The sequence below is a fragment of the Crocodylus porosus genome, unplaced genomic scaffold, assembly GCF_001723895.1.
Source record: "Crocodylus porosus isolate Cpor-Errol unplaced genomic scaffold, CroPor_comp1, whole genome shotgun sequence".
NCBI lineage: Eukaryota > Metazoa > Chordata > Crocodylia > Crocodylidae > Crocodylus > Crocodylus porosus.
The window spans coordinates 16,173,366-16,186,842 of NW_017728907.1; the positions used below are offsets into that span (position 1 = coordinate 16,173,366).

The 13,477-nt window shown below is 45.7% G+C and overlaps 1 protein-coding gene across 1 annotated transcript in view; it reads left to right on the forward strand.

Annotated features, from left to right (window-relative positions):
* The first annotated feature begins 5,050 nt into the window (after positions 1 to 5,050).
* KLHL20 (kelch like family member 20) overlaps positions 5,051 to 13,477 on the forward strand; it is a 29,642-nt gene continuing 21,215 nt past the window's right edge. The window contains exons 1-2 of the mRNA XM_019530857.1: positions 5,051 to 5,197; positions 7,676 to 7,741. Coding sequence (XP_019386402.1) covers positions 7,719 to 7,741 — 23 coding nt within the window. The 5' untranslated portion in view covers positions 5,051 to 5,197; positions 7,676 to 7,718. The remainder of the gene's footprint in view (positions 5,198 to 7,675; positions 7,742 to 13,477) is intronic.

The window sequence follows — 13,477 nt, forward strand, 5'->3', positions numbered from 1 at the left end:
TATTTCTTTACTACATTGTCAACAAGTTTGTGCTCTCTACTGATTTTCTTGAAGTCCCAGCTGCTGAAACCATAAGACTGCATAAACATCTCAGCTTCCATTTCAAAAACAAAGTAAATTTCTAGTCTTTTTGACTGCAAAGGAACGCTTAAAAACAAGAAACAAGTAATCCCCAAGGCTCAAAACCCAAAAGGAAAACAGAACAACATATATATTTTTTTAATCATGATTTTAAAGTCCAGGTCCTGATTTGGGTGCCTGGATTAATGATTTCCGAACCTGTGAGGCCGTCACCACTGATTTTACAGTACTGTCACTATGCAAAGTGATCTTATAGAATATATATTAAAATACTAAGATTTGAAATATAATTCTAACAAACCTAATCAAATTAACAATTGATCATGTTAAGTACAGGCTATTGTGCTAAATTAAGACTTATTCTCATGAGCTTCTTTATCATGCCGAGCATGGTGGCCTTCTATCCATTTATTTTGTTTCAGACTGGCTCCCCTTGATGGCCAACTTAACACACACCAATTCATGGATTTCCCTTTTATTCATTACACTTGTAAGGGAGGAAAATTAGTTTGTTCTGAGCAATTAGGGGGTCCTGTTCCCTTGCAGCTACTGTACTTAGTCTTTGCTTGAGCCCTTACTAGCTATCGGTCTGATCCAGTGCCCATTAAAGTCCATGGAAAAAGTCTCCTGGACCTCAGCAGGTGCTGGGTGTGACCCTCTGGGACCTTAGATAAGTCATATAATTTTTCCATGCTTTGGTTCCCCCATTTATAGAGTGGTGATAATAACACAACCTCAAGGTTGCTGTGAGGTTTGATTAATTATATACCAGTACTTGGCATCACTTGGAAGTTGGAAACATTGGGATGATGAGGGAAGAACAGGAAGATAGTATTTAAAGCCACTAATTAAATGAATCCAATAAGAAAATGGCATAATATATAATGTATACATACACACGTAGAGCTAGGCTAAAGGGGTTAAAAGATTAAAGATCTGGTCCAAACTCCAGGGAATTTTAATGCTTATGCATGCTATACATGGGGGCATTTTCCCTTAAAGAGGGACATATGACATTTGTTTTAACAGGACCAGAGACTAATTCAGTTGGTAGTTGGATTGGGCTTAATGTCACCATTGTTTCTTTCCTCACGACATGAGCAAATAAATATGGTCTCATTATGTCTCCGCAGACCCCGACAGAAGTGCAATTTGCCCAAACATTTCACCAGAAATTCTACATTCAAGGAGGATTTGCTCTAGAAGGCCTGATACTGTGAGGTGCTGAGCATCCCGACTCTCTGATTTCAGTGTGGGATGCAGGCACTAGTCAGCCACACCACAAAGAACATAAAGGAGGCTGTGTGAAAAACACAGGAGACGCCTTACTGCGAAGAGGCAGCCCCCTGCACAGTGGGGCTCACCCCCCACCCAGCATGGGCCTGCTGCACAGGATTAGCACGTGGCAACTCGGTGCTCTCTGCAAAGATACATCTCAGCCACTCTTTACTGGATCCAGGCTGCAGCGGGACAAGTGGCCCCAAAGCAGGCCGTGCCCCATAAAATACATGCAGGCACTGTCCCTAGCTCCGGATATTCGGTACTGCTCAGGATCAGGCTGTAAACCACACTAAACAAGACACAATCAGGGTCCCAAAGCTCATGTAAAAGCGCACCTGGGGAGGGGCCTTCTCCTGAGGTCCTCAACGCTGACACCACAGAGTCCTGGCGCTGCAGAGTCCTGGGGAAGCCCTTCCCCGCTGGGCCTGGCCCAGGGATGCAGACAGCTTCTGCTGTTGCTATAGAAACTGTGTGCCACTGCCAATCTTGTCCGACTTCCAGGGAAAGGTGATATCACTTAAAGGCACCGCTCCCTCTTCCTTCCCCCCTTCCCCACCTGTGGAAATGAGCCCACAGCAAAAACTTCCAGCATGTGCAATGCTGCTGTGGCTGGGGAGTCACTCTTGAGTGCAGCTGAAGGAATCGTGAAAGCTTTGCAGCTGCCAGCTTTTTCCCCTAACAGGCAGTTATTTGGGGGCAAGGGATTCAAAGGGGATTTCCAGTCTCTGCAGGTCATTGCAATGAGCAGTGTTTGAGATTCCTTTAAGGCCAGCAAGGACCCTAGGAGTTGCTGAAGTTTTTTGGTGACTAAACTACTTTGGTCCAACTCTTCAGCAGGGGCCTGATCCAAAGCCCTTTGCACTGAATAGGAGCCTCTCCTCTCTTTCACCCTAGAAGCAACGAGAGGCATGGCAGGGAGGGCAATGCACATTGCAACCTGCCACTGGATCAGTAGCGAGAAATGGATATGGAGGATCTAAAACCAATCACACTGTGTGACCCTATCCTGGGTATGAGCATGATGCCAACCCCACTAGCCAGGTGTTGGAGGAATATGACTGTCTTACATTTGCTAGCACTTGCAGAACTAGTTGTACCAGTATGTTCTCGTTGAATTGACTTTATCTGAAAATGGCTTCAGTGGAATTTGAATCAGGACCTAGTTGAGTACAATACATGAAGAGCCTTTCCTTTTGCTCCTTTATATAGAGCCTGGACATATTCAGTCACCACAACTACCTGTATTCTGTTCCAGTGTTGTTCTCCCCTTCACTCTCCTTCCCTTTCTCCCCTCCCTCCTCTCAATGTGCGGGGCATCTGAAAGAATTGAGGAGGCGGAGGGTAGAGTTGACTAGTCCCAGGTAAAGGAACGCATTTACAATTTCCTTATGGATGGTCCAGGACATTCACACACACACACATCCTAAACACCTGGCAGCATGATGTATAAATGCCAAAATCCATCTTCCCAAGAGGGTGCAACTCAGGAAAAAGAAACAGGAAGAAAGATAATCCCACTTGGTCCATTTAACAAACCAGGGAGAAGTTGATTTCACTGTGTCTCTAACAAGATCATGCTTTTGCACCTTACTCTGGCTCCTCAAAGCATCCAAGAGCATTTTACAAACACTGATTACATTTCACAACCCTTGTGAGACAGGGAATGTACCCATCAGATACAACCTTTTGCTATTATCTTTGCACCTTGGGATGTGAAACACTGATGTTTCACAGTTCCCAAACTGAATTCAGGCCCAGTGGACATCGTTAGGTGCAGCATGCCTTGTGAGAAGCTGAATAACCCTGAAAATGATACGGTGGCAGTCTTTCCTGTGAGATATCTGTTACACCGGGACCACTGCATTGAATGGGGAAACCGAACAATTCAATCACCTGACAAAAGCCGAAACAAATGGGGGTGTGACTTAGGAAGAGAATTCAGGAATTCTGATTACCAGTATCCTGCTGTAACGTCTAGGAAATATGCATGTTTATTCCAATCAGTTCATACTTCATTCCTAGAGCCTAGAAAAATTAAAATGATCATTGCTTGACCAAAGGAGTTGATCTTTCCCCAGGTTTAATTAAAAAGATTTAAGCCACTTAATTAAAAATTAGATTTTTCTAGCCACCAATAAACACGGAGGGTGGGAGTTTTTCATCAGCAATTAAGTATTTGTTTTTATTGAGGATGAAGTGCTGATTCTGGACTCATTAGAACCTTTGGGTTACTTCATATCCTGTATGGTGGCTGTTAGGCCACAAACATTTTCAATTAGCTTCTCTTGTAAGCTTCAGCTGCTGGGCCTTGGGAAGGGGCCTTGATTCATGCAGAGCAATATTTATGCTGGGCCATTTCAAAATAAAATTTGGGCCCTTTTCTCAAAAAAATGTGAGGCACAGTTCTTTGCTGGACAGGGACCAATTTGAAGTATATTGAAATGAAGCTTTGCAAATACAAACTGTGTATTTTTTTTACACAAAGTTACCCAACTCTGCTTTCCTCAGTTGTGTCACTATTGGATGTGGAGGAGAGAATTGTCTCAAGTCCAGAAGGCAAAGACTGAAAACACCTCCAACCCAATGCAATTATTGTCACAGTAGCTGCAGCCTACCTCTATAACATTTGTAGAGTACTTTGGTGCTGTTTGGGAGGAACAGTGCTAGAGAAATACAAAGTGTTCTTAGCTTATACAGTATTTAGTAAGACTGAGCTAAGAGTTGATGTGATATACTGGATTGTGCGCAAAGCTGGTATAATTCCTGAGCATTATGCCCAGCTCTGTTACTAACCCCTGTGCTCATGGGCACATCACTTAGTCTCACCTTCGTTCCTCACCTGCCACATGCAAATAATAATTCTAACCTAGCAAAGGAAAAATGCCACCTGTGCTGATGTTTCCAGGATTGTCCCACTCCGAATGGCTGCAGGAGCACCAGGCCCAGTCACTACATAAGCTGACAGCTCCTGAGGACACCTACAATGTTGCCATGCTTAAAATGATGCCTTGCCTGGCATTTTAGTACAGGGGAGTCTTGGCCCCTGGGATACTGAGTCATTAAGCTGCTTCTGGGGGGTCCCTGCCTGGTGGGCTGGTGACTTTTTTTTGTTTGTTTTTGCACCGGTCCTGGAAGCACTGGTATAGCAGGTCAATGCATGGAGTGGATGGAGCAAGCTCCGGTTCCACCACCCAACACCAAAAAGAATCTGCTCAATATAGACCTCCGATGGAGGACATATCAGAGACAATCACTGACCCCGAGCCACCAGGTCATGGGCCAAGACACTGATGTAACCCGTGACACTTGGCTGATGTGGCCATGCTTTGGCCTAATCTGGTGCTGGCCTGTAGCATTGCTCCTCCATGCCGATCAACTGGGATACACAACTTGGACCCTGTGAGCAACGGGGCAAGGCTCTGGGACATGACAGGCATCGGCTGGGCTGCGAAGACGTTCTCTGTGCCACGGTGCCCGGAAGTGGTGACACGCTGCCATCGCCCACTGGCACCGGAGGGTGGGGATGTGCGGCTGCCGGAAGCTTCAGGCGGCGAGTGAACGACCCCTCTGCCAGGCATCACCCAGGGCGGCTCCTGCCCTCCGCCGGCCCGCCTTGAGGTGTCTGGAGCCCCACCGGGCGCCTGAACGCTGGGAAGGGCCCGGGGCGGGGCGCGGTTTGAACCCGGAACAGGCAGGCCGGCGGTCGCGGTTCCGCGGGGGAAGGCCGGGCGGGCGGACGCTTCCTGCCGTTGGGGAGACAGGCGGCGGCGGCGGACGCTGGTTCCGGGACTCGCAGCAGCAGGACCAGGAGCTGCAGGAGTCACCGAGCCGCCGTGTGAGTGCCGCCCGCCCGGTGACGCCTGCCACTGCCAGCCCCCGACTCCGCGGCCACGGCCGCGCATGGAGCAGCGCTCGGGGGCAGCTGGGGCAGGCGGCGGCCGCGGCCTCCCTGCCCCTGCGCTGCCCTCGGGCCGGGGCTCCGGCGCGGCCCGGCTGCGTGTGTGTGTATGTGTATGTGTGTATCCCTATCTCTGTGTGTGTGTGTGTGTCTACATACCTACATGTGCACTGGTGTGTGCATGCCTATCCCTGTGCGTGTGTGTACATGAGTGTGTGTATCCGTGTGTGTACACCTACATGTGCCTTCGTGTGTGTGCATGCCTATTCCTGTGTGTGTGTGCATCACCCAGAGCCAGGGTCACAGCCAGGGGAGCTGGGCAGCAGACTGGGCTACCTGAGACCTGATCTCATTGGGCTGAAGACCCGAAATCTGGGGTGCCAGGGGAGCATGTGTGAAGAGGTTCCCTCTCGATTCTTTTTTTTTTTTTTTTTTAAATCGGTGTTCTCGAGGGGATTCATCTGCTCCAGGTGCTGATGAGCTAATGTGGCAGCCTCTCCTCCATCCCTTTCCTGTGCAAAGTGCCTGCAAGGTGCAGCCAACAGCTTCTGTTCAGGCTCTTGCCAAAGCATCAGTGGGGAGATGCTTGTTTATCTAAATGTACACGGTTGGATATGACGCATGAGGCTACCAGCCTTGTAACTCTGGGAAGCCCTTTAGTGCTTCCCATGACACTTAATCCTAGGAGGGACCAAATGTTGCCCCTCGTGCTGAAGTGTTCGGAGCTTGGCTCTCACTGACATCTCAGGAATAGGTTCCAAATCTGGTTGCATTTATTAGCAAGTTGGTGCACCTACTACTGCCAGCTAGCTTGAGAAGCTTATGATGCTGAAGGTAGCAAAATTAAAGTCTTCTTGGAAACAAGGTGGCTTTTCTAGGCAAAATATTCAGCCCTGCCGATATATTTATGTAATGTGTTAGTGGAATACCCCACTATGCTTTTATCAGTCCAGCCACATGCAGGTTTTATCCACATTTGCAATCTATTTTATACTGAACCAAAAGTAATGGAAAATAAGCCTTGAACATTAGCAGTGGGGAGTGAGGTAGTTTTACCCCCTGAAAGAGCTGAGGCAAAGGGCTTATGCCTAAGGCTCTCAGAAAGCTGAACCATAACTAAGAATTGAGCCCAGGTCTTCTGAGTCCTGCTTTTGTCTTGACCACCAGATTATAATTTAGAAGTTTTGTTTCAAACCCAGAACTTGCCCAATCTCATAGATAGGTTTAATTCTACTTTTTCCTGTCTTGTAGCCATGTCATGTGTCTCTGATTGTTTGTGAAATCCTTTGTGTTTCTTGGGAAAAACATCTGAGAGAATTACAACATGTTAGCGTGGTTGCTGTCACATCTTGAGTTCAAATGTTGATGAGAGACGCAATGTAACACTGCAGTACAGAAGGGCATATCTGGTGTCTCCATAAAATTTAGTTTTGATATTGGCTTGATGGCTTTTATTTGAAAAGAAGCATGAAAAACTCCTTAGAGAAGTGAGGTTATCATACCTCCTGAAATTCCAAGTAACACTTGGGACTGAAAAAATGTAGTGTTTTTGAACAGAGTTTTTGTTATTTTTCCTTTGTTCATTTGGCAGTGCTTTTCTAATGCTGGTTTCACTGTTTTTACCATCTGTCAGTTTTTTTCTTCATTTTACTTAGTTCTTTAAAATATCAAGTTTTATATCCCTGAAAAAAGAAACATACTCCACACTAGAATAATAAATCAGTGCTTGGATGTCTGAGGAATATGCAACTATTACTTCTGTTAACAAGTAAAAGTACACTTATGTGGAATTACTGAGAAACAGCATCAAGCAGCTTAATTGATATAAGTCTATGAGGCACTCACTATATTATGACTTTTACTTGCAGGGAAGAAGAGAGTGGGGTGCAAAGCTGTCTTTAGGTCCTAGATGCAAACTTTGATCTTGAACAAATACTGACCCTCCAGTGCAGTTTTAGGTGAGCGCTGTGGTGCTTAATAGGTGCTAAACTTGTGTGAATTTCTGGTAATTTCATATGTATGAAGAATAAATATAGTGTGGCACATCTTGAGGAGTGAGAGAGAAAATGCCACTGTTCTAAAGAATCTTTCCTCCCTTGGTTTAAAAAAAAAAAAAAGAAAGTATTTTCAAATGTCCAGGGAGATGTGCGGGTTACTGAATTTGTGTGTGCGTGCCTACATCATCACCACTACGCTAACTATGTTGTAATTGATAGCTGGCAAGATGGTTGCAGAGAATAAGCCACAAGAAAATGCAAGCAAGACATTGTTTATCATGCTGCAAATTTTCCAGCTGGAGAAAAACTCAGTCATATTATTTGGGTGTGGTCAGTTACATTGTTCTTGAAAAGTCATTATAAATAGAGAAAGTAGGACTTACTTTCACTTTTGAAAGTTGTACTTCTGTTTCCTTAGGTCAGGAATTGAATTGTCGGGTGAAGGCTTCTCTTCACGGTGCATGGACGGAAAGCCAATGCGCAGGTAAGGTCAGAACAAAAAACTATAATTCTTTTATGAGTATGCCATTGATATTGAGTTAATTTAATCAGTAAAATGTTTGTTTTTTATACTGTAGCTAGTAAGGAGGCTGGTTGTGTTTAAGAGTTAATGACATTGATTTTTTTTTAGAGTACAAAACCAATACGAATATGCTCTTAGGGAAAAGCGCAGAAGCTAAATGTTGCTGTAATTACCCATTTTTACTGGCTTGCTGCCTTGCTTAAAAGGTACTTTTGACCACTTATGTACATGTTTTGATTATACTGAATGAACTGTTCTGTGAACTATTTAGCAATATGTAAAACTCTAATCATATCCTTGATGTGCATTGAGTTTGACATTTGACCATAGATTCCAATTACATGCTGAGAGAGTTCTCTTCTAACTGTGGGTGGCATTTGCATCTAGTACAGTAGGATGAGCCTGCAGCTGTATCCCCAACCTATGTCAAGGGTGTTTTCCATTGCTAAAGATTGTAGTGTTGCAATTCATGCAAGGGTCCCATTTTATCTAGTACTTTTGATTTCAGTATTGAGTGTCACATAATTATGCTTTGTAACGCATTCAGACCTGTACCTTGAACCAGGCTATTTGGAGGCATCCTGTCTATATTTGCATGGTTGTGAACAACTTTCGAAAGCTATCAGAGAGCCATTGGGACTAATGACAATTTATGCAAATCACTCAGCTTGACATACTGGTTATACCCCTTGGCTCAAATCAGCTGGTGGCAGAGGGAAACTGTTACATGCAGAATGGTAATCATGTAATATTAAAATAGAGGTGCATTACCAACTGCATTACTCACCCTTCCAAATGGGAATTGGAAGGGGTATTAACTCAGTACCTTTCTGCAAAGGTTTATTGTTTTATGTGAACCCCATCAACCATAACAAAAAGCTTGTGAGTGCCATTGTTTCAGCTGAAACTAATACATGCATGTTGCAATATGACATAGGCATTGCTGGAATCATTCAGCATTTTGTTGACACAGGAAAACTATTTTAGACAATGAGGAACCCCTCATTGCCTCCAAATAGCCTGTTTCAAGGTACAGGTCTGAATGCGTTACAAAGCATAATTATGTGACACTTGATACTGAAATCAAAAGTACTAGATAAAATGGGACCCTTGCATGAATTGCAACACTACAATGTTTAGCCAATGGAAAACACCCTTGACACAGGATGAGCCTGCAGCTGTATCCCCAGCCTATTGTACTAGATACAACTGCCACCCACAGTTAGAAGACAACTCTCTCAGCATGTAATTGGAATCTATGGTCAAATGTCAAACACCTTTTTTTTTTATGGTGAGGTTTTTCTCCGGATTGACCAAATAACTAACTGACCAGATCTCTTCTGTTGTGATCAGCGCTCTTTTTAAACACATTTTAGCAAACAAAAAAACCAAATCTGTTCAGGTTTTTGCACTGGTCTCATCATTGGAGTATCAGAATGTTTTCCCAAAGTGCAGTAAGCAATGCAATAGCCTTCGTATCATGTGATGTTTTTTTTTTTCCCTCCTTGTTCTATCCTAGAGAGAAATTATGTAAGGATCTTCCATTATCTCTATTTTATGTGTTGGTTTTCTGTGTGGTGTGCATATGCTTTATTGAAGGTAAGGAATGGAAGAAATTAGCTTTGAAGTTGTTCTTAGATCTTCATTCTACAGCCGTAGACTGGCCCCTAAGAAGGTTCTGACCCAGGCCTAGGCAAGGTTTTCCTTGGCAGTAGACAGCTCCTCTGTGCCTTAAGAACAGATTTGTGCATTTCACTTCCTATTTTCCTCTTTCTGGAAGTCTTAGCCAAAACTCTTCAGCGTCTTGGGGGGAAAAAAAGGATGGTGTTTTACAGTGGGCTAGTGTTGAGAGGGGATGCTGGATTTGATGAGCTCCCAATAGCACTTCTTGATGAAAAGATGCTCTGTTGTGTTCTATGCTAAATGAAGTTTCCTACAGGCTGATATCTTGCTATATTGCACTGATGTAGTTCAGCCAGAAGCTGGCAGTGGCATGAATGTGCCAGATACAAACCTTTGAATCCTTTGGGGATATGCTGTTATATTTTAGAAAGCTCTGTGAAGACATTTGGGTTCCTGGTTCACTTGTTATCATTCTGATGATTTTAGTATAATTCATATAAATTTTTTCAAATTGGATTTCAATCTCTTTCAAATCTTACCATAAAATCCAGATATGTTAATGGAGTAATGCTGTTTTTTATCCTTACGTAGAACTATACAGACATATATATAATGGTTCTGTCAGATATTGCAAAGCAAATCAGGGTTGGGGATAGGTCAGTACTTGAATGGATGATTACAATTGTTTTGTATAAAATGTCTCTCATTCAGAAGTGAGTTAAAACTCTTTTCCCTGAGTAAAAAGAAATTGCAGGTTTGTGATTTCACTAGAGAATTAAGAGTACATGAAGGAAATTCTGGTCAGCAGATGCTGATTTCACGTTAGAGCAGGGATAGGCAATTTTTTTTAGGCAGAGAGCCAAAAACACCTGCAACCTCAACTCATAAGATGTTGATGTGCCAGGGGCAGATGACGTGGGAGATGCCAAGGGTCCGATCCTTGTTCTGGCAACGCAGACCTGGCCCCTTCCCTGCCATCCACCCAGAGCAGGCGTGGGCAATTATTTTGGACAGAGGGCTGCTTACCCAGTTTTGGCAGGCTGTTGAGGGCCGCATGGGTAGCGCCACCCCTTGACAGGTGCCCTGTCCCCTGGTCACCAACTTAGGACCAATGTCCCAGGGCCAGCACTGGTGGGGCACAGGCTGGCAGGGGTCAGTGGAGCTGGGTTGGGCTGCACCAGCACGGAGAGGGGGGATCTGGCCTGGCTCCATAGAGCTCCTGCTGGCCGGGACCCTGCACTCCTGCCGCCCTGCTCTGAGCCTCACCAGCGCTGGCCCCAGGGCACTGGTGTGGGCCCCATGCTCCTGCTGGCTCCTTGCCCACTCACTCCCAGTGCCCTCTAGCCCTGTGGTACAGGCTGGGGGCAGTGCACAGGCTCGACTGCCTGCTCGCCAGCAGGGAAGAAGCTGGTGCTGAGTGTGGGGAAAAGCGGCCCCTTGTCCACCCCGTGCCCAGTGCTCCCTACTGCAGCTGCTCACAGCCTACATGGGTCTGTCTGGAGCAGGCACAAGGAGCCCAATGTGGGCTGCGAGTGGCTGCGCGCCGTGACAGCAGCTTCCTCTTCCCCACACCCCCATTTGCCATGCTGGGCAGTGATGGCTGCTGCTGCCTGCCCAGAGCTTGTGCGCTGGGCTGCCCAGAGGCAGTGGTGGCAAACACTGCCCAGTGCGGCAAGGGTGGGGGCTGCAACTGCTGTCACCATGTGCAGCCCCAACGGGTGAGCCCAGAGCCAGCATGGAGCCCAGGCTGGCTGTGGGTCTGGGTTAGAAGCTGGTGCTGAGCGTGGGGGGGAAAAGCAGCCCCGTAGCCACCCAGTGCCCCATGCTGCAGCCACTTGCAGCTCGTCTGGGGATGCCCGTGTCTGCTCCAGACAGCCCCACGCGGGCTGTGAGCAGCTGCAGCAGGGAGCACTGACCACGGGGTAGGGAAGGGGCTGCTTTCCTCCATGCCAGGAAGGAGCCTGGGGAAAAGCTGAGTGGGGGTGGGGGGAAGTGGCCCTTCCCCTGCCCTGTGGCCGGCACTCCCTGCTACAGTCGCCCATGTGGGGCATCAGGCACAGGACAGGTGAGGGGCTGCTTTTCCTTCTCCCCGTTCAGCTTTTCCCCAGGCTCCTCCCCTGCCCTTCCCCCCCAGCCCCCTTTCCCCTTACCTGCAGTTCCAGCGTGGGGCAGCCATGTGGTCTCAGGCCAGAAGCCCCTTCTGGGGCTTTTGGCTGGGGGGGTGGGGCCTGGCAGCTGCTGTTGTGGGAGTCTGCTGGGCTTACCCTGGGTCCTACTGCCCTTGGTTCCTGTCATTTTTGACAGGAGCCAAGGGCAGATAAATACTAATTTTCTAAATTTTTTAGGGTCCCCGCAGGCCAGATAGAATGGCCTCCCAGGCTGTATTTTGCCCATGCCTTTGTTGCATGCCACACTCTGGCACCTGTGCCAAGGGTTGCCTGTCCCTGCATTACAACTTAAATGATAGTTAGCGGCAGGTGGCTGTCTCAGTAGGAAGGCAGCTGCATGAACTAGATACTACCTGAGGGACACCACAGTAAAAGCTTAGGAACCTTATTGAAAGGTTCTGCTGCAGAACCTCTTTAACTTCAGCTGCTTGCATTTAATAACTTTATAGTTAGTGAAACTGATTTTTAGAGATTTTCACTGATTAGGCTGAGAAAATTGTTGAAGTTAACAGTGTGAATAGTGACACCTACTCTGTGTTGTTATAATTGTCTCATTTTTAATAATCCAACATCTTGTTACCAACAGTTTATTTGTAACGTGCTTGTTGACTACGTTCCTTTAAACACCAACATCTGGGAAGGACAATGAAATTGTTCTTTTCTTGCTGATTACAAGCAAAGACAATACTCTAATGACCTCCAGTGAACATTAGGTGGTATTATGGATTTAGTAGCTGGCATATTAATGGGTACTCTTTTGCCAGAGGTGTTATATTTTTGGCTGAGATGAAATTAAATCCTTGTCTTCCATCAATCCCATGAGAAGTTTACAGGTAGTGAGCCTGGAATACAAGTAGATTCCAGCTCTAATACTTACTTTTTTCAAACCTAAATTCTGTCTCTTAAAGCTGTTTCAGCTGTATACTGTAATCTTAATTTCTTTTTTTAAGCTGCTACACTCATCTGCTTTCCACCCTAGAGCTAGCTGCATTTTTTTGTGTTAGATGATAGGTTTTAGCCTCTGTGTATATGAAAGAGAGAAAGTGATCAAGTGAATGCTTTGAGTTGAAAGATGCTATGTAAAATAATTTACTGCTGAGAAGTCGTTATGCATTTCCCTCAGATGCCTATTTGTGTTGTTTTGGAATCTTGTAAGAGGGCTCTGTATCCTGCAAGGATACAAGCCTCATAAAACCTTGGGATAATGAAGAAAAAGCACTGGGAGCCAGCAGAGCCAAATACAGTGAAGAGACCGAACATTTATTTATCTGACTTGGGGTTGCAGGCTGCCTGTGTTTCCATTTGTACTTTTCAGCATTATATGCTACAAACTGATCCTTTGTCAGCTCTTCCTTAATCCCACTGTATTTGCTGATTTCCCCAGCCTTACATTTTGATGGAAGCTAATCCCAGAATGTCTGCATAGCTGAGTGTGAATCTTTTATCCTTACATATGCATTTCTTCTTCAGTCTTCTCTCTTTTAATCGACCTGAGTATTTAGAGCAGCTCCCAGCCTTTTGTGGGGGAGGGGGGAGGAAACAGCTAGTCTAGCATGTGAGAATCAAGTGCTGCCTTCTGTCTTTCACACCTCTAAGCCACTGAGTCATCTTTCATTCTGTATGCATATATATGCATAATACACGCATAATGCAGCTAAATTATTATTTTGGTTGAGATGCATGCCATCAGATGGTGTCCTTTTAATTCACACTTCTGTGCCTGTGTATAGCAGCAACCCCCAGGACATAACATCAAGCATCTGGCTTGAGCCTCTGTGGAAATTCCCAGGTCCATTGATGGCCAGCCTCTACGCTAACCAGACAGAAGTTATAGATGAGCTAGGAGTGCTAACTTTTGCGGGGGGGTTTCTTGCATCTGTTCAATTTGCTTTACTCATAAAGCAAC